The sequence below is a fragment of the Halichoeres trimaculatus genome, unplaced genomic scaffold (genome assembly GCF_033239565.1).
Source record: "Halichoeres trimaculatus isolate MK-OKI-2021-1 unplaced genomic scaffold, fHalTri1.1 fHalTri1_scaffold_7, whole genome shotgun sequence".
NCBI lineage: Eukaryota > Metazoa > Chordata > Actinopteri > Labriformes > Labridae > Halichoeres > Halichoeres trimaculatus.
In genome coordinates, this window is record NW_027437185.1 from 5080439 (window position 1) to 5107699 (window position 27261).

General features: G+C 41.3%; 1 protein-coding gene and 1 long non-coding RNA gene across 2 annotated transcripts; one reads left to right on the forward strand and one right to left on the reverse strand.

The window, feature by feature from the left end:
* Positions 1 to 4821: 4821 nt before the first annotated feature.
* Positions 4822 to 17416, forward strand: LOC141793256 (protein NLRC3-like). The gene is made up of 6 exons (XM_074673785.1): positions 4822 to 5162; positions 9912 to 10031; positions 10244 to 10363; positions 12201 to 12424; positions 13224 to 15024; positions 17233 to 17416. Exons 1-6 carry the CDS (start codon positions 5035 to 5037, stop codon positions 17414 to 17416), a joined length of 2577 nt encoding a protein of 858 aa, XP_074529886.1. The 5' UTR covers positions 4822 to 5034.
* Positions 17417 to 21548: 4132 nt separating this feature from the next.
* Positions 21549 to 22601, reverse strand: LOC141793991 (uncharacterized). Its single transcript, XR_012598453.1, has 3 exons — positions 22533 to 22601; positions 22401 to 22457; positions 21549 to 21922 (listed from the first exon to the last, which is right to left on the reverse strand). It is a non-coding gene; the product is annotated as an uncharacterized LOC141793991 (long non-coding RNA).
* Between the last annotated feature and the right edge of the window lie 4660 nt (positions 22602 to 27261).

The following is a 27261-nucleotide window of genomic DNA, read 5'->3' on the forward strand; positions in this document are numbered from 1 at the left end:
GCTCCATCCACTCTCTCCACCCTACAATCTCCCACCTCAGAAATGTGCTTCAGTAAATAAATATCCTCTAACAGCTGGTAAATCAGAGGACCTGAGCTGCCCTTTTCCACCCTCTTCCAGCAATCCCTGGCAGCGCCACACATCAATACTCCTTCATTTGAGCATCATTTCCAAGCCAAATATCTCCTCTCTCCCACAGGTTCTTCCTCAGGCAGACTTGGCACTGCAAGACGCCCGTTTCCTCATGCAGCGCCTCGCTTGGCATGAACACAGAGAGGGAAGGGAGGGCTTTGAACTGATTATGTAAGTGCATGGGTCTGGACTTCTGCACACACACACCAACTCAAACATTCACAAATGAAAACTATAGCATCAAGTGAGTAGGAGCTTTAAATACTATTTACAACTTTCACAAATATTTGCAAAGATCTCATTTTCATTTATTCGTTGATGGATGTTGAGCTCAAGAATTAGAAAAATTTAAAGACAATATTCAATAATCATACCACTGATATTCAATTTATTAAAGAGGGGGTTCTGTGCTTATTCTTTAATCTTTATTCTGTCCCTCTGGTGCTCCTGTAGAAGCTTTACATGACTAACAGCTCACTATAATCCCAATATTTCTCTCGCTGATGTTAGAGAAAACTCTAATTTCAGCTTCTGTCTGAAGCACTACTTTAGCAGCTGTCTCTTTAAAGTTCCCACTCCACAAACCCCCTTCTCTCTGATTGGCTAGCCCTCTGGAGGCCTGTCAGGTGAAAAGCAATGGGCAAACCTTGGTGTTTGAGGCCCTCCCCTCTCAACCAGTCTATGAACCAGTTCAGGGATCCTTAGGTATAGTTGCCTCATTTCTAGTTGCTAGGCGCCGCCCTGTTGTGGCTGCCTTTGCAGCAGCTCTCTCTTCTTTGTCTGTTTCTTGTTAATTTTTTTTGGCTCTTTTTCATCATTTTAGCATTTGGAGGTCATTTCTTTGACGGCTCATTTGTTGGCCATGGACACCAAATGAGGTTTTGTCTTCCGTGTTATTTTTACTATTTATTTTAAGTTGTTTTTTGGGGACTTTTATGCTTTTCATTGTATAGGAGAAAGGACAGTGGATAGTGGAGAAAACAGGGCGAAAGTGGGGAGTGACATGCAGGAAAGAGGCCACACGCTGGATTGGAACCCGTGCCAACTGCACGAGGGCCAACCTCATGACCTCGACCTAAACCACTAGGCCATCTGAGCTCTATTTTTTACTACTTTTCTCCTGTGTTTGTCTGGAGATTCTACATGTAACCATGGCTGCATTGTTTTCATGTGAAATTAGCTGTTAGCAGCCTGTAACATGTTAATGCTAACCGGTGCAAGACCTGTTGTTTCCCAACAAGGTGAAGACGATGTGCTGGTACTGAGATGAGAGCTCAGAGGGGATGACATGGACCTGTCCACACATCCATCGTTATTGGGAACATAAAGTCTATCTCCAGTAAGATGGACAAGCTAGCCATGCTAACCCAGCAACAGAGGGAATACCAGAGGCCAGAGTAGCATCATGCTATTCACAGACATGGCTAATGGAGCTAACATCAGACACCAATCCCACATTGGAAGAGCTTCACCTGCTGTGAGCAGACAGGATCCAGGAGACAGAGACTGAACAGACTGCTGAAGAAGCTCAGTCCTGGACCCTGTGGAGGTGGAGACTGGCTGAACTGGACAATGATGGACAAGCTGTCATCATCTATTTTCTTATGGACTTTTTTGCACTTTCTATACACTTTCTTACTTTTATTTTTCACATTGACTGTCCTGTGACTCCTCCTGAATTTTCTGTAGGGGATAAATTAAGTATCTTTTATTCTTTTTTAGCAAGTTTCGTTAAGATCTTGTGCTATTTTTTGAACAGGGCGTTGAACAGCACGATACACTAGACTAGCTAACAAATAAGAAAAGTTTAAAAAAAAAAAAAAAAAAAAAAAGAAAAGTAGAAAGTGGAATAGACTGGAGATATGCAGCAGTTTGAAAACCTGTACACCTTTAGTCTGAACATCAACGTTTAAAATGTGACAAAGCAAAATTAAATCTCAAATGAGATTTGTGATGATTTAGTTATGACCAAAGCACTGGACAGAACCTATTACAAGTTTTCTCAAAGCTCTGCGTTCTTTTTTTGAAATAACCAGGAGAAGTTGATACGTGCGGTGTGTCATCATTCAGAATTAAACGATACAACGTGTGTACTCTACGGAGACTGGAAAAAAAGCAGCAGGCTTGGGTGAAAGTTGCTGAGGAGACAGGTGTTGAAGGTAAGTTCTGTAAATGTTTGTTTCCAGCTGGATTTACCAGCACGGGTCATCACTGAGTCTGACTGTGTTTTCCTCTGTGGAGTTTTGTCGTAAAAGATGGAAGAGCCTCAGGGACACCGACCTGAAAGAGAGGAGGAAGGAGCAGGAAAAAAGAAGCAAGGCAGTGGCAGAGCCAGGGGAAAGATGGAAGTTCTCTGCGGTCCTCTCTTTCGATGACCCTTTCATTATCCCCAAGGGTGACCTCCAGAAACATGAGTTGGGGAGTCGAGGCTTCGCCCCTCAACTTGTCAAAATAGTCCATCGTCTGGCCTCGGGGGTTAAACGCGGCGCACGTTTGAATTCGCCAATTTGTGTCTGGTCTGGCCACTGGATTAAACAGACCTAAAAAATAGCTGGAGGAGTGTCCAAAACATCAAAAGCTGAGAGTGTGAAACTAGCTCATAGGCTAATAGAGCAGTCTCTTTTTCCTCTCCTGTTTTTCCAAAGTCCCTCTCTTCGCTCCTCCTTCCTACTTGCCACCCCCTCACCCTAAGAGGGGTTTATCACTATAGTGATGAGCTGACCAAAACAGGTAAACAGTGACGTTGCTGAAAGGATTCAAGAGCAAGAAAAAGTTTGTCTGTCTGTCTGACTGTCTGTCTAGGTCTGTCCAGAGTCGTGGTGTGCGCTGTATTTTCTGATTAAATCCCACGCAATGGCTGCAGTTGATTTGTCTCCTAGTCATCCATGTATCTGCGTTGACATCAGGGAAATCCCCAACTGAGTTCCATGATCAGGACACTTGATTGGTCTGAGGGCAGACAGTGGGCGGAGCTTCTTGTAAACTGATCAGATCCCAGAGCTGTTTCACAATTCACGAACTGAGCTGGGTCATCCAGCTGGCCCTCTGTACGAGGGGGGAGGAGGGGGAACAACACTGATCTTGTTATTCATAAAAAAAGGCAGGCAGGGAGGGGGGGGCTCTGGAAGTGAAAGTATTTTCCTTCAGATTCAAGCAAGCGTCTGTGCGGTGAGTGTTAATCTAATGTTTCTATAATTAAACTGAAACATCTGATTAAGTTTTCTCTCTGTAAACTGAAATGACTTCAGCAGTTGGATTAATACAGGGACGCATGGGTCCTGCCTGCTTTGTTTTTACTGTCTCTGTGTGTGTGTGAGTGTGCATGTTTCTCTCTCGGCTCTCTGAGTTCAGGGTGTGACTCACAAACAAACATGTCTCTCCTGGTTCTTGTGTGCTGAACTCTCACAGGGTCTTTCTGTTTAACCTCTCAGACTGGATTCATACCTCAACATGAACGTTTGTCTACATGAAGAGGACAGAGAAGAGTCTTCTGGCCCCAGCTGTCTGTCTGTGAAAAGTGTCCCGTTCAGAATTATCCCTGAATAATGCACACTAGGGGTTAAAATCATCAGTGAAAATGAGAAAGATAAAAACGAGGTAAGAACTTGCACCCACTACATATATTTTAAGTAAGGCTTGGTTTATGCTTGGCGTGTCTTCGTGCCAACATGTCATGTCATTTTAGCAGCCTTGTCCCATCCCATGGTCCTTTTCAAGTTGAAAATTTCAAGGTCGCTTTCATTCGAAAAAGTCTAACTTCTGCACAGAGACACGCAGGAGCCCAGAGTGCTGAAAATACAAACACTGGCATTGTGTGATTTAGCATCACTGTGATAATGGTGTGTAACTCATGCCTCAACCAACTACAACTGTCGGTAAAAGATGCCTTCAGGGTTCACAAAGAAATGCCTCATAGACTGAGGCAGGCCAGTTTCATCTACACATTTTGAGAATAGTCAAATTATCGTACACATTACCTATTTCAGGGATTATTGATCATACAGAGGGCCAAATGTATCATTCAAAGATGATAACTATTGTATATTCCGCAACCCTTGTAGCCATGGGTGAGATGGGAACCCAGTAGATATGAGGCCCCGTTGTACATTGAGAAGTTGTTCTGATGTAGACACAGGTTGTCTGTGCTCCACATGTCATGGACGGTTACTAAAGTAATGAAACTAGAGCTGACATGACAGAGACTTTAGATAACTTACCAAGAGACCCTGAATTTGTTTTCTTGCTGATTTTTTTCTACCCTATTCACAGAAACTTCTCCGTCCTGCTTTACTGAGCATGGGCTCTGTGAAGCCAGTGTTTACTCAGGAACATCCACCCAGTTTATTCAGATGAGATCAGTTTTCAAATTCCTAAAGGAAGAATGTGTACATACTTCAGCAAAGGGTGAAGTTAGACAGAGAGGATGGAACAGGCATGTAGAGAGATGTTTTACTGCATTCTGTGCCCAAATTCTGTAACCCCCTATTCAGCTTCACTAACTCTTTATGTAGCTTTCAGGACCTGTGTGGCTTTAAGACTTCCATGATCAGGCCACTTGAGGGGTTGGTGGTCAGAGCTTCCTACTGATCTCTGAGCTGAGCCGTCAGGCTGCACCTCTGTAAGAGGGGGAGCAACACTGATCATCTGGTTTACAAGAAGTGGGAAGGGAGGGGGCTCTGGAAGTGAAGGTATTTCCTTCAGATTCAAGCCAGCATCTGTGTGGTGAGTCTTAATCTAACAGTTCTCTCTATTGTCTGCGTGTGTGAGGATCTGTGTGTGTGTGTCTTGGCTCTCTGAGTTCAGGGTGTGACTCACAAACAAACTTGTCTCCCTTGGTTCTTGTGCGCTGAGCTCTCACAGGGTCTTTCTGTTTAACCTCTCAGACTGGATTCAGACAACAACATGAGCGTTTATCTGCAGGAAGAGGACAGAGAAGAGTCTTCTGGCCCAAGCTGTCTGTCTGTGAAAAGTGACCAGTCCAGATTTGAACCTCTGTTCTTCCCTACTGAACCTAGACCCTCAAATACAAAGTAAGACGACTCAGTGACCCTACACCTCCACCACCATCCAGTAGGGATGGGTACCTCCTACTTATAGGTACCTTAAAATGGTACCTTTTAACTTTGTGTGGATCACTACCTGGTAGTTTTGACAGAATTCTGTTGGTACCTATAAAAGTACCTAACTAGGTACCCATCCCTACCATCCAGGCATAAACGAGTTGACACAAATATCTTTGTATGGATGATTTATTGATAGAAACATGTAGTGTTAGACTTAATTCAATAGATTATAATCTGCCCATTTTGACACACAAAAAACTTTTAAAAATCTAAAAATTGAGTTAAATTATTAACATTAGTCCTGGAGCCGAAGTGGAATTAACACATTCAGGATCCCCCTCTGTTATTTGGGTTGATTTAGCCAGACATTAGCAGTCCTGATAAGGCATACTACCAAGATGGAAATGAACTCAGTAAGTGAACCCAGGGTTTCAACAGTCCTGATCAGTGTGGGCTCAAAACAAAGGGGTGGATTTTGCAGTGTCTGACCAATTACAAACAGGGAGAAACAGAAGAAACCCTGCAGAGCAGCCTACTTTACCCCAGGGTCCTGCACGGGTCCAATTTTCAAGATCCGCCCCGACCCGGGGACGTACAAACCCGCACCCGAACCGCAAACCTGCGCATCAGCCTGATTAGTATCGCAACCTGATCCGACCCGTTGAAACACGACCCGCAGCCCGACCCTTAACCTTATTTAAAGTAATCATTTTTGGTCATATTGTCTGAAAATTGAACAGTATATCGCCATAGTTCAGATGCCAGTGAGTCAACAACGCACCTGAATGAAGCAACTCTTCCAATAAAAGCCTGACTTCAGCTCCATCATCAACCCTCTGTGATCTTCTCACATACAACTGTTAAATCACTCGTTTTTTCCTTTTTATTGCTTTTAAACTTTTAATCTCTTAAAAGGACCTTTACATGTGTAATAGTAGACTTACTTTCTGTCCAGACTTAAGCGACGCTCAGCAGGTACGAGCCGTGATCATGTCACAACCATGGACCATAAGAACTGGATAGCGTGGCTCAGTCTTCCTCCATGTCACGGATATGAAGCCAGAATATCCCCCGTCAGGGCGCTGCCATTGAGCCCAGCCACATGAGGTCCATGTTTTTTTACAGTCTATGTGGTCACAGCCTTACAACCAGCTTACAACTTAGGTTTTTATTTTATTGTATTTATTACTATTTAATGTTAGTTTTGATGTGTCAAACTAAAATCCACGACCCGACCCATGTTATTTTTTCCACCCAGATCCGAACCTGGGAAATTTTTTTTTTTTAAAACCACCCTCAAATCAGCTGTTTTTGCGGGTACCCATCGGGTAATCGCGGATACCCGACCCAGTGTAGGACTCTGCTTTACCCTGAAGGAGCAGACAGTTATCTTAGAAATACTGAGAACTCAAACACATCATCCAGGACAACTTTAACAGGATCTTCCAGAAATGGGCAGACCGTTCTGCAGGTTAGCTGTTCAGCATAAGTTACTGTGGTAATAAGTGAACCAGTGTCGGAGGAAAATCCAGGGTGAAGCCTGAAGTTACCTCGCGAAGAGAAAATCCAGCTTGGTAGTACAGGCCTCTGGTCATGATTATAGACTGTGTAATATAAGAATGCAGTATTTGGGATGTCACACATTTGTTTCTGATAGAGTTTTAAAGCCCATCTTTTTCAGGGGCAGTATTGGCAATGCTGACCACCTGTCACTTAATTCAGTTATGCCCTCACACAGAGCACAAAGGAGATGGACTTATTTTGTAAAACAGAAAAGTCGAAAGGTTTTTTTTGTCATTTACTATTTTCATTGCATGTCAAGATAATAGTAATTTACAGTTTACAGCTGAGGATCACTGTCAGGAGTCTGCTGCTGTGTCCTGTCCCCTCAGTAATTGTTATATTTTAACAGTAACCCTTTGTTTGAGCTGGGCCGCATTCTTTTCTAACCACACAACTTCCAAACATAACTCACTGCTTCTCTTGTGGAAATACTTTCTTCTTGTGGGTCATTCATCAGTTTGTGTCCAAATTTTCCAAGTACTTTAGCCTCTCCCAGCTGTTTAACGTAGCTACAGCTTGCAAGTTATTCCCAGAATGCTGTGAAGTTACAGGCAGCACCAGAAAATGACTCATTTTACTCTAAAAACTTTTACAGGAAAGTTTCTGTTATTTACAGATATGTCCTTTTAAAGGTTGAGGAATGTCTGTAAACTTTACAGAAAATGTAACGGTGGTTTTGTGTCAGGATTATTCCAATATTTCTTCTGGCTTTTTGGAACAACATTTCTTTTTTTTTCAGCCCGAACCAGGGTGTAAAAATGTTTTTAACTGCTCAAAAATATACCCTTCTACACTGAAAAAAATGTTTTGTTGAATTAACCCAATTTTATTTATTTTAGCAGTTGCACGCAATATCTTTATCTAGATCTAGATAATTCATTTAATCTTAATGTACATGTTATCTTTTTAAGTTATTTCAAATTAATAACATTTGTTGTTGTAACTCAAATACACATAGTACAGGGATGTTCAACTCGTGCCATGGAGGGCCAAGAGGCTGCAGGTTTTCTTTCCAACCAAGAACTCCACCAGCTGATTCCACTGATTACCTCACCTTCAAGCAGAGAGCAGGGGCTAATCAGTGGAATCAGCTGGTGGAGTTCTTGGTTGGAAAGAAAACCTGCAGCCTCTTGGCCCTCCATGGCACGAGTTTGACATCCCTGACATAGTAGATTTTACTCAAATTTCTTTAGAGATCACAACTAAACCCATGTTCATCAAACTAAATTGTATTGATTTATTGAATTGACTCATTTCAAACCATGACTGAGGAGGGAGTGCAGTGGATATTAGACCCAGCTGTACATTGAGATGTTCACCGGCCAAGGGCACAGGCTTTCTGTGCTCCACATGGCATGGATCTGCTATCTGTGTCATGGACCGTGTACCTTGAAGTATGTTTGATATTTTATATGTAAATAAATGAGATGTGATGATAAGCTAAAATTATGATCAGAAATGACAAACTGGGTTTTGTCTTCAGTTATATTCAAATTACCATTACTGAGACTATTTTAATTGGAGCCCTCACTGTCGTGGAGCACAGACGGCCAGGCAGCCAGGACAAGCAGCCTATGCCATGGAGCGCAGACGGCCAGGCAGCCAGGACAAGCAGCCTATGCCGTGGAGCACAGCCAGGCAGCCAATGCCATGGGGCACAGCCAAGTAGCCTATGCTGTGGAGCACAGACATCCAGCCAGTGCAGTGGACCACAGACAGGCAGCTGGTCCATGCCATGGAGCACAGACACACTATACCCACGTGGTATCTTAATGTGCTTCAGGGTCTCATATCCACAGTGTTCCCTCCTCACCCACGGTTTTTCCTTTTGGGTTTCGCAGATTATTGAGTTGAAACTTAAAAATGTATGTTGGATTAATGCAAAACATTGATGTGAGAAGAATTAAAATATTTAATTTATTTGACTTATTAAGTTGTGTTAAATGAACTTGTTAATTTCATTTCAAAGAACTTAATTAATTTAGGTGTGACCGATTTAATTAATTTAAGTTGGTCCAACTACTTATTTTTATTAGTTCACAAAAAAAAAGTTTTGTTGAATTTACCCAATTTTATTAATTTTAGCAGTTGCACGCAATATCTTTATCTAGCTCTAGATAATTTATTTAATCTTGATGTACATGGTATCTTTAAGTTATTTCAATTTAATAACATTTGTTGTTGTAACTCAAGTACACATAGTAGATTTTACTCAAATTTCCTAAGAGATCACAACTAAAACCCATGTTAAATTATTTAAGTTGGTCCAACTACTTATTTTATTAGTTGAAGCAATACAGAGTTTCAAGTTTATATGATCCACAAAAATACATTGGAAACCTTAACTTAAATATTGAGATTGAAGATGGATTGGTTAAAAAAATTACATCACTTCAACTGATCAAAGATTCCCTTTTTACAGTGCAGGTTATCCTCTGGCTCTGCTCTCTGATGAATAGGGCCTATTGCACATTACTGCCACCTCCTGCTCTGGAGAGGTGTTGCAGATGGGATTCCTACTTAAACCAATTAGGTTGAGTTAACATAAAGTGATCTAGTTGTTTTAACAATTTTGCACATCATGCTGAAACAACATGATTTAATCATGTTTAACCACTGAACATGAAATAATCTAGTAGAAGCTACATGTTTTATTTATGCTGATTGAACAAACACCAATGTTCCTTTTTTGAGTGTATTTTTGTCTTGGTGTACATTTGGTTTCTGGTGGACACTCACAGTGTTATAGTGTGAACAACTTACTACACTCTAGTTTAGCACTGTGGTAGATGTAGGTTTGCGTTACACTGCCCCCTGCAGTTTTGGGACATGTAGTAAACATGTTTTACTTGGAGGTGTTATAAAGTATAAAAGCCACATGTGTTTTCTTGTGCTGACTCTGTGGGCCTCATTTCTGCACCTCATGTTTGTGCAGAAAGCATTACCCTGCATTTAGTGAATGGGCTAACTCAGCTAACTCAGTGAGTCTGCTACAAGAATGAAGTGATTGTACTTCAACAAGTTTAGACAAACAGGATATGTCATGGAATTTAAACGTCTGATGTTAACCACAAATATTTTTTCTCAGCAGTGACATCAGGTAACGTTTAAAAGATTTCAAGAAGCTGAATAAAACCATGTTGGTGTTTTCAGGTTTCTGTTTAATGGACACAGAGAAGAGTCTCCTGGACCCAGCTGTCCCTCTGTGAAGAGTGACTGGTCTAAAGGTGTACCTCCTGAATTCAGCAATGGACCTGGTCCCTCAGTTAACAAGTGAGACAACTCAGTAAGCCAGCGGTCAATGTTATAAAGAACAATGCGCTCCGTGGATTTAGATTTTAAAAAATGTGTAGAAGTTGTGATTGGGCCTAAGCAGAGCCAAACAGACTTCACCCTGCTGCTGTTTAAGGTGAAGCAATTGAAACATGTATTACACAGTTATCAGATGGTATAGCGTCTTATTAGAAAAGGGATTGTCTTTGTAGATTTCAGTTCAGTGGACTCAGAGCAGACCCAGCTGGACCCAGCTGTCCATCTGTGAAGAGTGACTGGTCTAAAGGTGTACCTCCTGAATTCAGCAATGGACCTGGACCCTCAGTTACCAAGTAAGATTCTGAAGCTGATTTTATACATGCTGTCTTAAACATTTTTGGAAAATTCAGCAGAAATCTGCCTGTAGTAGAAGTACATCTGAATAAATTAAAGTAAAGTGTCCAAGTTAATTTGTTGTAGTAGTTTGATACGAAAAGTGAACAACATGGGGCTCTTGGGTCTCATGTCTAAGCACAGTAATATAAAGGTCAATTAACCAGGTTTTGGTACTCTTGGCGCTGTTGGCAGGAACCAAGTTCGGCTGAAAAGGAATTCACTTTTTGAATTGAATTACTTAAAGGTAGGGTCTGCAGGAATTTTTGTTGCTTGCCAGTAAACACAACATTCAAACTGAGCTCCTCCTCTGGCTCAGTGCCAGCAGCAGCGCACACCCACTGCCTCCCTGCGTGACTATGTGAACACACTCACTAGCCCAGCAACCACCTGTAACATCACATCCCTTTATAGGAGAGACTCGAGGGCCGTGCACCTGACTTGTAGGGCTGAACGATGTTGGAAAATAATTTCATTGCCATTTTTTTTTTAGCAATATTGTATGGAAGCCCATTTCCACCGGTAAAAAAGAGATCACTAAAAGAGATACTGAGTCATAATTATAAGATACTAAGTCATAATAAAGAGATAGTAAGACATAATAATGAGACTGTAGAAAAGGCCCCAGAGTTACATGGATTTTTGATAGTTTTGTGTGGACATTCTGTTCTGTATGCTTTTGGGGCTTTGTCTGGTGCATGTGCGTGTTGTCTTGGCTGTGTGCAGCAAATCTTCAGATATAGGGAGAGATAGTTCCAAATTGGCTTAGTATCTCATAATTATGACTCAACTTTTTTTTCCACTTTTCCAATTTACATTCAGTAGCAGAAACAGGCTTCCATGATATTGGAATCGTGATTTAGGGCTCTAATTTCATGGCGCAGCGCAGGGGGTGCAAGCCTGGCACACCCCGCACAGTGTTAATTTTGTGTGGTGCACCGCCGTGGGCTACAAATTTGACAATTTGGTAGACCGTCCGCCCAGAGATGGGTGTGACAGCGCGCCAGGGGTAGTTGACCGCGCATCAGGGGGAGGTGTCGGCAGATTCATGTTGGCGCAGTGACAATTTCGTGCCAAAAACAGTGCAGAAAGTGCGCTGAAAGCTTGCCAGCTCCAACCTGGTCTATTCTCGGCGCAAAGCGGAGCGCACCCTCCACGGCTGTTATTTGGTGACGCACATGTGCGCTCACGTCAACAAAGCCTCAGATGCAGGTTTCCAGAGTGTCAGGCACATTTTAATGCAATAAACAATCACAGCAATCACTATTTAATGTAACCGTCTGAACCAGCATATACATTTGTATCTATAATAACTGTCCCGTCACATCTGATGATCTCATCTCAGATTAAAGCCGTTTGTCATAATGGAAAGTTAACCTGACGGCAGCTGGAAGTTTGATGCACATCTTACAATTAAACAATAAACAGCTTTAACATCTGATACTGAGTTTATGAAAAATAAATGTAAATCCTGGACCCTCTGTGATTGGCTGGTGTAACCACGTTTACTCTCCAACAACAAGCATCACGGTACAACCAAAACATCAACATGTAGCCTGAGGAGGGGGTTGAGGCAGACACTGATGCTGACACACATGTATAAAGGCCTGTAGAAGACGACTGAGCAGGATTATTCCTATGAAAGTCGACATTGTATTTTTAGGAAAACCCTCCAGACTCTACCTTTAAACTTTAACCTCCCTCTGACTGTAATTTTTTCTGGATACTGTGCACTAAATGTTGGTATTTTTCAACGCGAGTCAACAAATCATGAAAATACAAAGTGTTGTCACACAGGAAGAGGAGGATGGGTCCTTTTTCTGAGGAGGAGCAGCAGTCCTGCTGTGTCGTCTGCAAGGACGTCCTAAAGGATCCAGTTTCTACCAGCTGTGGATACTTGTTCTGTGGACAGTGTCTCACCTCATACCGGGACCAGTCCGGCTTACCGGGAGACTCCTCATGTCCCCAGTGTGGAAAAAGACCCAGAAATGGATCTGGGCCTCAGACCAGTCCTGAACGAAGTAAGACTGTACACCTATCTGCTTATGCCAGTGTTACCCAACCCTGGTCCTGGAGGACCCCCTGCCCTGCATGTTTTAGATGTTACCGACTCCAGCACACCTGATTCAAATGAATGGCTCGTTATCAGGCTCGAGCAGAGCTTGATGACTCCTGTTTTCAGCTTTTCAGTCTTCTCAGTATAAGTGATGTCTTCAGGTTTGAATCGATCCTGCAAGTGCTGCTGCAGTGTCTGTGTTAAGCATCAGCCAATCACTCAACTGGCTCCGCCTTATGTGCTTTGATTGACACGCCAAGTCATTATACTGAAAAATTACATTATGAAATAAAAAGGCCAATGTGGAGAAGAACATTATGAAATAAAAATTGACTTCTTAGATTGATCATAATGAATTATTAATTTATAATTATTCGATATTAAAAAATAATAAAACATATTTCATAATAACATTGCCTTATTTCACAATTTAATGGCAATATTACATGTTCGTCAGTTATTTCTCAAAATGGTATTTATTTCAAAACATTTTTATTTGATTAATGATGAATCTTTTGGGGCTCCATAGGAAAAAGAACATAGAAAAATGACAGAAGAAAGGACCTTTTTCTGTTTAAGGAAGTCCCCCAGAGGACATTCAATTAAAAAAAAAAATGTTAAGCTACTTTCAACTAAGACAATTATGTAACACAGAAAAATCAGAAATCGTGACACTTATTCTTCTTCCAGGTCCCAAGACATGAAAACTATGTATTGTCAAACCTTCTGTCTTCTTCTCACCCTTATTATTATTATTTTTTCAGTGTGTGATCATCTGATGGAGGTTTCCAGTGAACACAAGCTCCATCTGAAGAGAAGATGTGAACATGTGACTGAAGGAACTGAGGAAGCAGGAAGTAGAACCCTCTTCAAAGAGATCTACACTAGTCTCTACATCACAGAGGGACCAAGTGAAGAGGTGAACACCCAACATGAGGTGGGACAGCTGGAGACAGCCTCCAAGAAGAAGATCCTCCAGGACACTCCCATCAAGGTCCAGGACATCTTCAAAGCCTTACCTGAGCAGCAGGGACCAATCAGAGTGGTTCTGACAAACGGCGTGGCTGGGATTGGAAAAACTTTCTCAGTGCAGAAGTTCACTCTGGACTGGGCAGAGGGTTTGGAAAACCAAGACCTCAGTCTGGTGGTTCTGCTTTCATTCAGGGAGCTGAACCTGATCAGACATAAGTGTTACAGTCTCCTCAAGCTGCTCCATGTTTTCCATCCAACATTAGAGAAGCTGAGAGCAGAGACGCTGGCTGACTGTAAACTGTTGTTCATCTTTGACGGCCTGGACGAAAGCAGACTGTCTTTGGATTTTAAAAGCACTCAGTGTGTGTCTGACGTCACACAGGAGTGCTCTGTAAATGTGCTGTTAACCAACCTCATCAATGGGAATCTGCTTCCCTCAGCTCTGGTCTGGATCACTACTCGGCCTGCAGCAGCCAATCAGATCCCTCTTTCATGCGTGGACAGGCTGACAGAAGTACGAGGCTTCACTGATGCCCAGAAGGAGGAGTACTTCAGGAGGAGGTTCAGGGATGAAGATCAGTCCAACAGAATCATCTCACACATCACAGAAACCAGAAGCCTCCACATCATGTGTCTGATCCCTGTCTTCTGCTGGATCACTGCTACAGTTCTGGATCACATGATGAAGACAGAGCAGAGAGGAGAGCTGCCCAAGACCCTGACTGACATGTACTCACACTTCCTGCTGGTTCAGACTCACAGGAGGAAGAAGAAGTACGCTAAGGGTCATGAGACCAGTCTTCAGACCAGTCCTCAGGAGCTGATGGAGGCTGATAGAGAACTTCTCCTTAAGCTGGGCAGACTGGCGTTTGAACATCTGGAGGAAGGTAACATCATGTTCTACCAGGAAGACCTGGAGCGCTGTGGTCTGGATGTCACAGAGGCCTCTGTGTACTCAGGACTTTGTACAGAGATCTTCAAAAGAGAGAGTGTGATCTTCCAGAAAACAGTCTACTGCTTTGTTCATCTGAGCGTTCAGGAGTTTCTGGCTGCAGTCTACGTCTTCCACCGTTTCACACACAAAAACACAGCAGGACTGGAGAACTTTCTGGGGAACTACAAAGTTTCCACTCTGGCAGACCTCCTGGACGGAGCTATGATGAAAGCTCTGAGCAGTAAAAATTGTCACCTGGACCTGTTCGTTCGCTTCCTTCATGGATTGTCTCTGGAGTCAAACCAGAGACTCTTAGGAGGTCTTCTGGGCCACACAGACAACAGGCCAGAGATGATCCAGAGAGTCATCAACAACCTGAAGGAGATGAACAGTGATGAGGTCTCTCCTGACAAGAGCATCAACATCTTCCACTGTCTGATGGAGATGAACGACCGCTCAGTTCATCAGGCGATCCAAGAGTTCCTGAAGTCAGAGAACAGATCAGAGGGGTACCTCTCCGTGATCCACTGCTCTGCTCTGGCCTACATGCTGCAGATGTCAGAGAAGGTTGTGGACGAGTTAGATCTGAGGAAGTACAACACATCAAGGGAGGGACAAAAGAGACTGATCCCAGCTGTGAGGAACTGCAGGAAGGCTCAGTAAGTCCGACTGTCTGCTTCTGCCCCTGCTTTGCTTCTGCTTTAACACTGGCTACGTCACCATGCAGTCAATATTCAGGTTAAGGTCAATATTTGGGTTTTGGGAACATTTGGAATAACCCATTTACATGCCGGAGACAACAGGGTTAGTCCTCTTTACATGGTACGCCAATCAAAGCAGCAACACATGGACAACATCTCTATGCACAGAAAACGGCATCAGCAATTCTGGAAATGTTTAAAATGCAGAAAACAAAATCCTGTTCTGTGGACCAATCACAGGTGTGGTGCTTTGGGATGTTTCATTTGGGAGGAGGGGCATGCAGGCAACAAAGGCAGGCCTTTGTATGGGTACCTGGGCTACCAGACCTACAAGGTATGGTTCAATGTGGGTGGTGACATTGATTTTTTTCAGCGTTACATTTATTCATGGATCAGACTATGTATAGCCCTCAGTTCAGGGAAATGACAGCCCATTTGAAAATACTAATTTTATACCTATTTTACAATCCTATGGCTGATATGGAACTATATGAGCCGGTTCAAGAATAAAGGTTTCTTGTTGGTACCAGCTTGAGAACGTAAATTTTGGGGTGGAACCCAGAACCGAAAATGTTACAATACTGCTTCTGGTTTGAAAAAACTGATTGTAAAAACAATCTGGTGTAAAGCCCTGCCAGGAATCTTATTTTGGGAAGGCTCAAAAATTGGGAGCCTCTGCTCAATACATAATGTACAATATAAAAAATCTATGATATAAACTTGAATGTGTTTTTTCACACAGATGTTTCGGCCTCTGTGACCTTTAAGATAGGAATTTGTATCCAAGACTATATCTGGTCTGTTTTTATTATGGTTTAAAGACTCCTCTCTCTCATTGTAAATAAAGTTAGTGTAAGGTAATGCAGGACACGGAAGTCATACACCCAGCTGTGATCAAGGCTATAATAGTTTTGGATTTGTCATTATGGTTTAGTTTTATTTAGTTTTGACATTTTATTTTCCATTACAGTTTAGTTTTAATTAGTTTTACAGCGGGCACTCTAGTTTTAATTAAGTTTTGATTTTTGCAACACAGCTTAGTTTCAGTTTAGTTTCTGTTTAGTTTAGTTTAGTTTTAGTTGAGTTTTAGTTTTTTCATACCTTATAAACCAGGTGCAGGATTCAAAAAGGTCAGAGTAAATATTTTGTCATACTGTTTATTTTCCAGTTCAACATAGTGCTCACTGCTCAGCTAATGCTGATACTGAACTGTTGGCTGCTGCCTTAAACACAGGAAAATAACATAAACTAAATGTAAAAAATATAAACATACATTATATAAAAATAATATAAACATAAACTATATAGAACAACATAATATGAGCTTTAATAATTAGAAACTTGGACTCTGTAACAATAAAGTCAGACTCAGATTAAATTAAACCATTACAGATGCTCCGATTCATTGCTCCACTACATTTGTTCTCTGCACAGCGCACAGCCAGTCAGTGCAGTAAACAAGCATGTCCCAGTAAGTCGCTATAATGGTGCCGTACGGCCCTGACAACTGCGAAAACTGTTGTAAAATTGGTTGGGAAAATGTGTCAGATTAATTTAAATCCTTAAGATTATTAATAATGTCAGAAATTATAGCTAAGGACATATTGTCTGTTATTTTGGTTAGTTTCAGTTAGTTTTGTGAACACAAGATACAGTTTTAGTTAACTCATCGTTTTTGTTTTCTTTTCTAGTTTTTTATTAGAGTTACCTGCAATGTATTTTGAATTTTAGTTTTCGTTTTTAGTTTCGTTTTAGTGAACTATTATAACCTTGGCTGTGATCAGCTGACAAACTGATGTTTGAATCCCAACCCCTCTCAACCAATCACAGCACACGACTAACCATAAGGCAGTGATTTTAGACCTTGTCTTCACTCTCTCTTATCCCTGCTACCTCTTTGCTGCTGCTGCTGTCTTAATACTTCCTCCTCCACCCCAGCCTTCTCCTATGAAGACTCTGTATGTATCCTATTAATCTGTATGTGTCCTATTTAATCTGTATGTACCTATCTAGGAGGTTTGCTATGCACTCCCTGGAAAGCTTGAGCAGGCTACTTGGCTAACCCTGAAAAGGAGAGCTATAACGGCCACTTTAACACTATCCATTTGGCAATAAATGGTCAAATCTATGAGGAGAGAGTTCCTGACCGAACACACCTTCTTACAGACTCTCAGGCTGTCATCTTTCTGAGACTCACTGTAAAGCTGTGGCTTCTGCTCTGAAGTCCAACCCCTCCCACCTAAGAGAGCTGGACATGGGTTTCAATCACCTGCAGGATTCAGGGGTGATACTTTCTGCAGGATTGGAGAGTCCACATTGCAGACTGAAGACTCTAAGGTCAGTTCACTGACTGAAGCTCATTCATTTTCTTGTTTGGGTTTCATTCAGGTCTGTTTTCCATTTTAATTCGCACATTTTAGGAGACGTCTTCTGCAAAAGGCCTGAAAAATATTCTTCAGGTTAGAGTAGAGGATAGTACTGGAATAAAGGAAAGGGCTTGACTGGGCAGGGTGCTCCAGTCTCACACTGAGTTCAGTCTCTTGGGGTTGATGATCTGAATTACTCAATCTGCTGAAGTTTGTTTGGATAAACTTATGAAGTCATTTTATATTTGTTTGTGTTACAAAGAGATTACTTCACACAGAAGGAAAGCTGGCTGTCCCTGGTGCTTCTCTGAAGCCAGTTTAACTTCTTAAGTACCTGGGACTATTTGGTTTGAGGAGGTTCCTTTTAGGGACTTGAAGGTTCCTCTTAACCACTGTGTGTCTGCTTTTGGTCTTCAGAGCCACAACAGTTAAAAACTCCACTTCTTACACAGGTCCACACTTTGAACCCATGCTGTTTGTTAATGAAAGATGAAGATTTCTCAAATACTCTCAGAAGTTACAAGTGTCTGAGAAAGGTAAATGATGTGTTAAAGTTCAGGTGTGCTTTTTGGGGCTCTCATTTATCCTTCTAATGCTGACATGATGTTGGTAGAAGATTGCTGTTATCTTGATCATTTTATAAATTTGTATTCTCTAATTTGAACTTGATCCAGATTGTGGAGCTGCAGTTTATCAGAGATGAGCTGTATTTATCTGGCCTCCGCTCTGAAGGCCAACCCCTCCCATCTGAGAGAGCTGAACCTGGACTTTAACAACCTGCAGGACTCAGGACTGAAGCTGCTGTGTGGTTTTCTGGAGAGTCCACAGTGCAGGCTGGAGACTTTGAGGTGAGGCACCAGTTTTACTCCAGTCCGGGATCAATTGATGTTAAATATGCAATTATAATTTATCAGCCATCCCAAGGAAAACTAATCCTTCTTGTATTTAAAATAATGTAATTACTTCTGCTACTTTAAACAGGTTATTAAACACTGGATAATTTCTTCAGTTCAGTCATTCTTTTTTATTGTTTAATTTTTTTGCAATTCAGCTTGATGGACTGCAGCTTGACAGAGATCGGCTGTGCTTCTCTGGCCTCTGCTCTGAAGTCCAACCCCTCTCATCTGAGAGAGCTGGACCTGAGTGGAAACAAGCTGCAGGATTCAGGAGTGGCACTGCTGAGTGGTTTTCTGGAGAGTCCAAACTGCAGGCTGGAGACTTTGAGGTCAGATCACAGACTCTCTGTTATTACCAAGCGGCAACTACCTAAAAATACAGACCTGATCAAAATCTTAAAATTGCTAGAATTTACCTTTTGCACATTTGAACCTTTATGAGGTTTAAGTAGAGCTACAATATGCAAAAGCAAGAAGGGGAAAGTGCGACAAAAAACATTTGGAACTTGTAATTAAAAAAAAAAAATCACCTGATCAAAAGTTAAAGACCAAAGGCTGTTAAAGCTAAAATCTGCTCAAAATGTTCAATTTTTGTCAGGCATTCACTGGGTCATGCCCTCCTGATGGCTAAAGCTAAGAAGCTGTCTCTTCTTGAACGTGGTCGGATCGTCGAGCTGCATAAGCAAGGCCTTTCACAGCGCGCCATTGCTGCTGAGGTTGGACACAGTAAAACAATCATCCTACATTTTTTGAAAGATCCTGAACATTGGTACAGTCTCCTAAACAAAATCTAAACTGGCTCGGGACTGCAACATAAAAGGGACACCACTAACAAAGGGATGCACGTAACAAGCATTATGAAACAAAAAAGTCAAGTGGTAGACCCAAAAAATGACACCTGCGCTGAGCCAGAGGATCCAATTGGCTGTCCGTCAAGACACAGGGTGGTCCTCCACCCAAATTAAGGCCTTTACTGGAGCCAACTGCAGCGCAATAACCATCAGATGGCATCTGCGGCAAAAGGGTTTCAAAAACAAAAAAAACAAAATCAAAGACTTTGTCTCCTTCGACGCCACAAAACTGCCCGTTTAGACTTTGCCAGGGAGCATCAAACATGGGACACTGAAAGGTGGAAAAAAGTTTGATTCTCTGAGGAGAAAAAAATTCATCTTGATGGTCCAGATGGCTTCAACGTTACTGGCATGACAAGAAGATCCCACTTGAGATGTTTTCTGCCCGGCACAGTGGAGGGGGTCCATCATGATCTGGGGCTTTTTCATTCAGTGAACACTGGAGCTTCAGGTGGTGCAGGGTGGTCAAACAGCGGCTGGTGACGTGCAGATGTTGGAGCAGGCATCCTTCATGACTGAGGGCCCTGGTCTGTGTGGTAACAGCTGGTTTTTCGACAGGACAACGCTGCAGGTCACAATGCTGGCTTGATGAAGGACTTCTTCAGGGAGAATAACATCACTCTTTGGACCATCCCACATGGTCCCCTGATTTAAATCCAATAGAGAACATTTGGGGATGGATGGTGTGGGAAGTTTATAAAAATGGCCGTCAGTTCCAGACAGTTGATGCCCTTCGTGAAGCCATCTTCACCACTTGGAGCAATGTTCCCAAAAGTTTCCTGGAAACACTCACATCAGTATGCCCAAACCAATTTTTGAAGTGATGAACAAGAACGGTGCACTGAAAAAAATGTTTTGTTGAATTTACCCAATTCTATTAATTTTAGCAGTTGCACGCAATATCTTTATCTAGATCTAGATAATTTACTTAATCTTAATGTACATGTTATCTTTAAGTTATTTCAAATTAATAACATTTGTTGTTGTAACTCAAATACACATAGTAGATTTTACTCAAATTTCTTAAGAGATCACAACTAAAGCCATGTTCATCGAACTCAATTGTATTGAATTATTGAATTGAATCATTTCAAACCGTGAGTGAGGAGGGAGTGCAGTGGATATTAGACCCAGCTGTACAGTAAGATGTTAACTGGCCAAGTGCACTGGTTTTCTGTGCTCCCCATGGCATGGACCTGCTGTCTGTGCCCTGTGGCATGGACCGTGTACCTTGAAGCACGTTTAATGTTTTATATGTTAATAAATCAGATGTGTTGATGGGCTAAAACTATGATCAGAAATGACAAACTGGGTTTTGTCTTCAGTTATATTCAAATTACCATAATTGGAGCCCTCACTGTCGTGGAGCACAGACGGCCAGGCAGCCAGGACAAGCAGCCTATGTCATGGAGCACAGATGGCCAGGCAGCCAGGACAAGTAGCCTATGCCGTGGAGCACAGCCAGGCAGCCAATGCCATGGGGCACAGTCAAGCAGCCTATGCTGTGGAGGACAGACAGCTTGCCAGTGCAGTGGACCACAGAGAGGCAGCTGGTCCATGCCATGGAGCACAGACACACTGTCCCTGCTTGGTATCTTAATGTGCATCAGAGTCTCATATCCACAGTGTTCCCTCCTCACCCACGGTTTTTCCTTTTGGGTTTTACAGATTATTGAGTTGAATCAACTTAAAATTTTATGTTGGATTAATGCAAAATATTGATGTGAGAAGAATTAAAATATTTAATTCATTTGACTTGTTAAGTTGTGTTAATTGAACTTGTTAATTTAATTTCAAATAACTTAATTAATTAAGGTGTTACCGATTGAAGCAATTAATTTAAGTTGGTCCAACTACTTCTTTTTATTAGTTCACTGAAAAAAATGTTTTGTTGAATTTACCCAATTTTATTAATTTAAGCAGTTGCACGCAATATCTTTATCTAGATCTAGATAATTTATTTAATCTTAATGTACATGTTATCTTTAAGTTCTTTCAAATTAATAACATTCGTTGTTGTAACTCAAAGACACATAGTAGATTTTACTCAAATTTTCTAAGAGATCACAACTAAACCCATGTTCATCGAACTACATTATATTGTGTTGCCTTGACTGTGTAACATGTGTATCACATGAACAGTTAAGAGATTGGTAAGGCTAATATATCAGAAGACTCTTAGTTTGACTCAAGGAGCGGAGAGAGAGAGACTGAGACAAGTATGTTTTGATGATCATCATATATTATAAAGACACACATGACAAAAAAAAACAACAATTGCACAATAAACAATAGAAGCTTGACACCAGTTCATAAATACAGAGCGTTCGATCACTGAATTCTTCCCACGTAAAGTTCAGTCCTTTTGTTCCCTCGGGGACGTGTTAGTGTGAGGCGTGAGTGCGTGAATTGAGGGTTCTAGGACAAAGGAGAATGAAAGAAAGAAGAAAGAATGAAATAAAGAAAGGCGGCTGCAAGAAGCCTCCTACCAGCCCGGCCAGAGCAGGAGGATGGATTGGGCAGAGCAGGATGCCTGGGGTTTGTGACCTAACCGATCATGGATTCATCACAGGCTCACAGAAGGCAATGGATTCATCACAGGCTCACAGTAGTCAATGGATTCATCATAGGCTCATAGAAGTCACTGGATTCATCATAGGCTCATAGAAGTCACTGGATTCATCATAGGCTCATAGAAGTCACTGGATTCATCATAGGCTCATAGCTCGCCATCAAACCTGGCCTGAATAAAAAGTAACAGGACCAGAGTAAACTCTTTGTGTGCACACATAAGTTCATTTCATTCACAAGACGTCTAATCAATTCACAGCATAAATAATGCAGGTTGCATCATACTTAAGTAAAAAATAATCTCATATTGTACAATATTATACCATCACTGTAATACAAACATCATACTGCATTCGTATAAAGTTGTCAAAGTGCATCGATGCATCATAGCAGCTCAAGTGTGGCTTTAAAGTGCCTTGAAGCACGGGTAACAATGACCCAAACAATGATACGTTTGGAGCATCAAAGTGCAACAAATAGCTACTAAATGACAATCACATACAAAGAATACTTCAACAATGAATCGACATAAAGTGCGTTTCATTTGGTTAAACACATGTTGAGAAATCAGGCATAAAAGACCATGCTAACCGCTCCAGGTAAATCAATGGAGCTGGCTAGGCTAAGCGGAGCTAAGTTTCAGAACTCACCGGTTCCAGAGTTAAATCAACGCGATCGGCCCGTCGTCGGCGCTGGTAGTTGGCTTCCTGTGATTTTATGTTATGTTAGTTTAGTTGAAGTGAGGATAAATGGCAAAAATAGACTTTTATGGATGTATTTACCTGCAGCAATCGTCTCCAGAGAGGGCTCTATCCACGATCGATTGAACTGTGTATTTCCCTCCCGGCCTGCGCCGTTTTAATTTGCTACGCCCGGTCACCTGACCGCATGACATACAGCGTGACGTCATGACGCACCTGAGATTATGCTGAGAGGCAGCTGAAGGTTTAATTTTACCTGGGTTACAACTGCAATAAACCTTTTGCAATAAACCGTGAGTGAGGAGGGAATGCAGTGGATATAAGACCCCGCTGTACATTAAGATGTTAACCTGCCAAGGGCACAAGCTTTCTGTGCTTCACATTGCATGGACTTGCTGTCTGTGCCCTGTGGCATGGACCGTGTACTTTTTAGCATGTTTAATATTTTATATGTTAATAAATGAGATGTGTTGATGGGCTAAAATTATGATCAGAGATGACAAACTGGGTTTTGTCTTCAGTTATATTCAAATTACCATTACTGAGAGTATTTTAATTGGAGCCCTCACTGTCATGGAGCACAGACGGCCAGGCAGCCAGGACAAGCAGCCTATGCCATGGAGCAGAGCCAAGTAGCCAATGCCATGGGGCACAGCCAAGCAGCTTATGCTGTGTAGCACAGACAGCCAGCCAGTTAGCACACTGTCCCACAGACAGGCAGCTGGTCCATGCCATGGAGCACAGACACACAGTCCCTGCGTGGTATCTTAATGTGCATCAGAGTCTCATATCCACAGTGTTCCCTCCTCACCCACGGTTTTTCCTTTTAGGTTTTGCAGATTATTGAGTTGAAACAACTTAAAACTTTGAGTTGGATCGATGCAAAATGTTGATTTGAGAAGAACTAAAATATTCAATTTATTTGACCTATTAAGTTGGGTTGATAAAACTTGTTAATTTCATTTCAAAGAACTTAATTTATTTAGGTGTGACCAATTGAAGTAATTCATTTAAGTTGGTCCAACTACTTCTTTTATTAGTTGTAGCAACGCAGAATTTCAAATTGATAAGATCCACAAAAATACATTGGAAACCTTGACTTAAATATTGAGATGGATTGATTAAAAAAATTACATCACTTCAACTGATTGACAGATTTTTACAGAGCAGGTAATCCTCTGGCTCTGCTCTCTGATGAATAGGGACTATTGCACATTACTGCCACCTCCTGCTCTGGAGAGGTGTTGCAGATGGGATTCCTACATAAACCAATTAGGTTGAGTTAACATACAGTGATCTTGTTGTTTTAACAATTTTGCACATCATGCTGAAACAACATGTTTTAATCATGTTTAACCACTGAACATGAAATAATCTAGTAGAAGCTACATGTTTTATTTATGCTGATTGAACAAACACCAAAGTTCCTTTTTTGAGTGTGTTTTCCCTTCAGCTTTGAGAGGATGATAACGGCTTCAGAAAGCTCATTTTGACCATGTCTTTGAGTCACTATCAAAGACTGAAATTTCCTTCTTTATCCACCTTCTTTGAACATTAGTGTTTACCATAACCTCTGCTTCGTGCTTTCTTCTCTCTTCAGATGTTGGTGATCTCTGTCAGAGGCCTGAAGGGGCAGCAGCAGGCTGCATGTGGAGAGGCTCTGACTGGACCATGTTACTTGGAGGAAGAGGAAGAGGAAGAGGAAGAGGAGGGCTTCATCTAACAGGTGGAGGTGACTGTCAGTGCTGCTGTCTAATCTCCTCAGGGATCTGACACAGTGTCAGGTCCATCATCACCTGTCTGTGAGCTAGCATCATCAGAGTGCGGAATGCTCTGTCTTTCTACACACTCTGCAGACTCTTCCACCTCTGTTTTATTCCTACTTTTGACAGGAACCATGTACAGTCATTAAGGTGTACCAGAGCTAATTCAGCCTGGAACAGCTCAGTCTGTCCTGCTCCTGTCGAGTCCTGCACTTAAGGACACCTTCAACTTGTTTATTGAGCTAGCAGGCTAAAATAAACACAGCTAACTTTGACTTCTTCTTAAGCTATCAAATGAAAGCTACATCCAGCTAACTGTCAAGCTAAGAATGCTAAGCTATAGAATTCATAGGCGAGAAAGTTAGATAGTGTATTACTGGGGCCATGGATGGAAGTTATTGTATGTTTTGTGTCAGTGGTGTTTATATTTTATTCTACATGTGTGACTAGCAGGCTTTATGCTTTTTAAAATCTTATTTATTTATGATCTGTATCATGCTGTAAATGTAAACCTCGTGTCATAATGCAGGCGTCAACACAGTTTAATCTTCTGGATTGTAACATGATAAATCATGTTGCCTCTGATTTGACAAACTAATGAAGTATAAGGAAGTAGAAGAACAGAGTCAAAGAATGTTCAGAAGTCGCCTTTGTGGAACTTCATGTTATAACAAAGATTTTTAAGATGACATTATTAACACATTCTTTTATTATGTTTCCCTTCCACAGAAAAACAAAAAAACAAAAAAACAAAACAAAAAAAAAACCAGAAACAAACTGATTATGTTAGCAGGTAAACTACTGTATTGACCCAAACATAGGCACAGATTGTTATTGTTAACAACAATGTGATAAAGTGGGGTCATAGTGTAATTACTGACACATGCTGATAGTTGTCTTAAGCCCTGTTTCCACCAAGCAGTTCAGTTCGGTTTGTCTTGGTTCCGGACACACACTGAAAAAAGAAAACAGTTGGACCAATGTAAATTATTGCTTCAATTGGTCACACCTAAATAAATTAAGTTCTTTGAAATGAAGTTAATAAGTTACATCAACACAATTGATGAAGTCAAATTAACTTGAAAATTTGTTTGTTCTCAAATCAACATTTTGCATCAGTCCAACTTAAGGTTTTCAGTTGTTTCAACTCAATAATCTGCAAAAACCTCAAAGTAAAATCTGGTGAGCTGTTTTAATACTTTATTGCACTGTAAAAATGTGACAAGTTGAGCTTACTTAAAAGAATCTAGGAAACCAATTACACTAGAAAGGTTAGTAAAAATAACTAATAGTCTTAAGTCGAGTTTACTTTATGTCTACTTGTAAAGTTTACTTTACATCCTGTTGCATTGAGTTATTTCAAACCATGAGTGAGGAGGGAATGCAGTGGATATTAGACCCCGCTGTACATTAAGATGTTAACCTGCCAAGAGCACAGGCTTTCTGTGCGCCACATGGCATGGACCTGCTGTCTGTGCCCTGTGGCATGGACCGTGTACCTTTAATCATGTTTTATACGTTAATAAATGAGATGTGTTGATGAGCTAAAGTTATGATTAGAAATGACAAACTGGGTTTTGTCTTCAGTTATATTCAAATTACCATTACTGAGAGTATTTTAATTGGAGCTCAGGCAGACAAGATAAGCAGCCTATACCCTGGGGTACAGCCAGGCAGCCTATGCCGTGGGGCTCAGCTAGGTAGCCTATGTCGAAGAGCAGGTGGAGCACAGACAGCCAGCTGGTCCGTGCCATGGAGCACAGACACACTGTCCCTGCGTGGTACCTTAATGTGCAGCAGGTTCTCATATCCACAGCATTCCCTCCTCATCTATGGTTTTTCCTTTTGGGTTTTGCAGATTATTGAGTTGAAACAACATAAAACTTTGAGTTGGATCGATGCAAAATGTTGATTTGAGAAGAGTTAAAATATTCAATTTATTTGACCTATTAAGTTGGGTTAAATGAACTTGTTAATTTCATTTCAAAGAACTTAATTTATTTGGGTGTGACCAATCGAAGCAATTCATTTAAGTTGATCCAACTACTTCTTTTTTTAGTTGTAGCAATGCAGAGTTTCAAGTTGATATAAGCCACAAAATATTGGAAACCTTAACTTAAAGATATTGAGTTGGATGGATGAAAAAAATTTCAGCACTTCAACTTATTGAAGATTCCCTTTTTACAGTGCATTTTGTTGTGTTTCCTTTGACTAAAACCCGAACAGGCCCCTAGATTACCAACCTGTATTGTCCCACTTTTTGGTACCCTACTGTCAGGGTGCCAGATATACTTTTCTAATCCCAAGGCGGTGCTAGAAATACTGCAGTTGTTTTTTTTTTGGTGACTTTGCTCCAAAGAGACATCACTTCCCGTGTGACGGGGGTGATAAAGAACACACAACCCTGCCATGTTAAAATCTTCAGCCGACACTGAAGATCATTTTCTTTTGGTTTGGCATCACGAAAAAGTGTGAACTGCTGTTGAAATGACATGGGTTTTTTTTTTTTTCTTTGCATTTATAGCGGGGTACACCGTTTTGTGCTGCCATGCCGCCATGCTATTACATAGCTGGAGCAGCTATCAGCGTTAGACTTACACACCGCTCACCAAGAAGGGCATGGTTGGCTGTGGAAATGCAAACAGGACCAGTGATCCAAGCTCTACCACAGTGTACTGATCCATACCGCGCCTTTTGGTGGATACAGGGCTTAAGGTGCACAACAGCAGAAACCATTGATCGCACTGTGGCTGCTGCATTCTGTCAATCACATGAGAAACGCAGATTATTAGGCTTATTTTAAGATAAGCTCTTACTACCTGAGTTAATTTACGATTATAACTAAAACATGTTCTTGTGTGTTTGTGCATACTTACAGATGCTTAATTGAGTGGAGATTGTAAATTTGAATATAGCACAAACAATACTTGTAAATAAGTTAAATGATATATAAATAGATACAAGTTTACCCTTTGACCAATATGTTGGGACATATATTGTACCTGTTGTTTGTGGATTTAGCTTTTCTTTGTGCCAGGAGTTTTGCT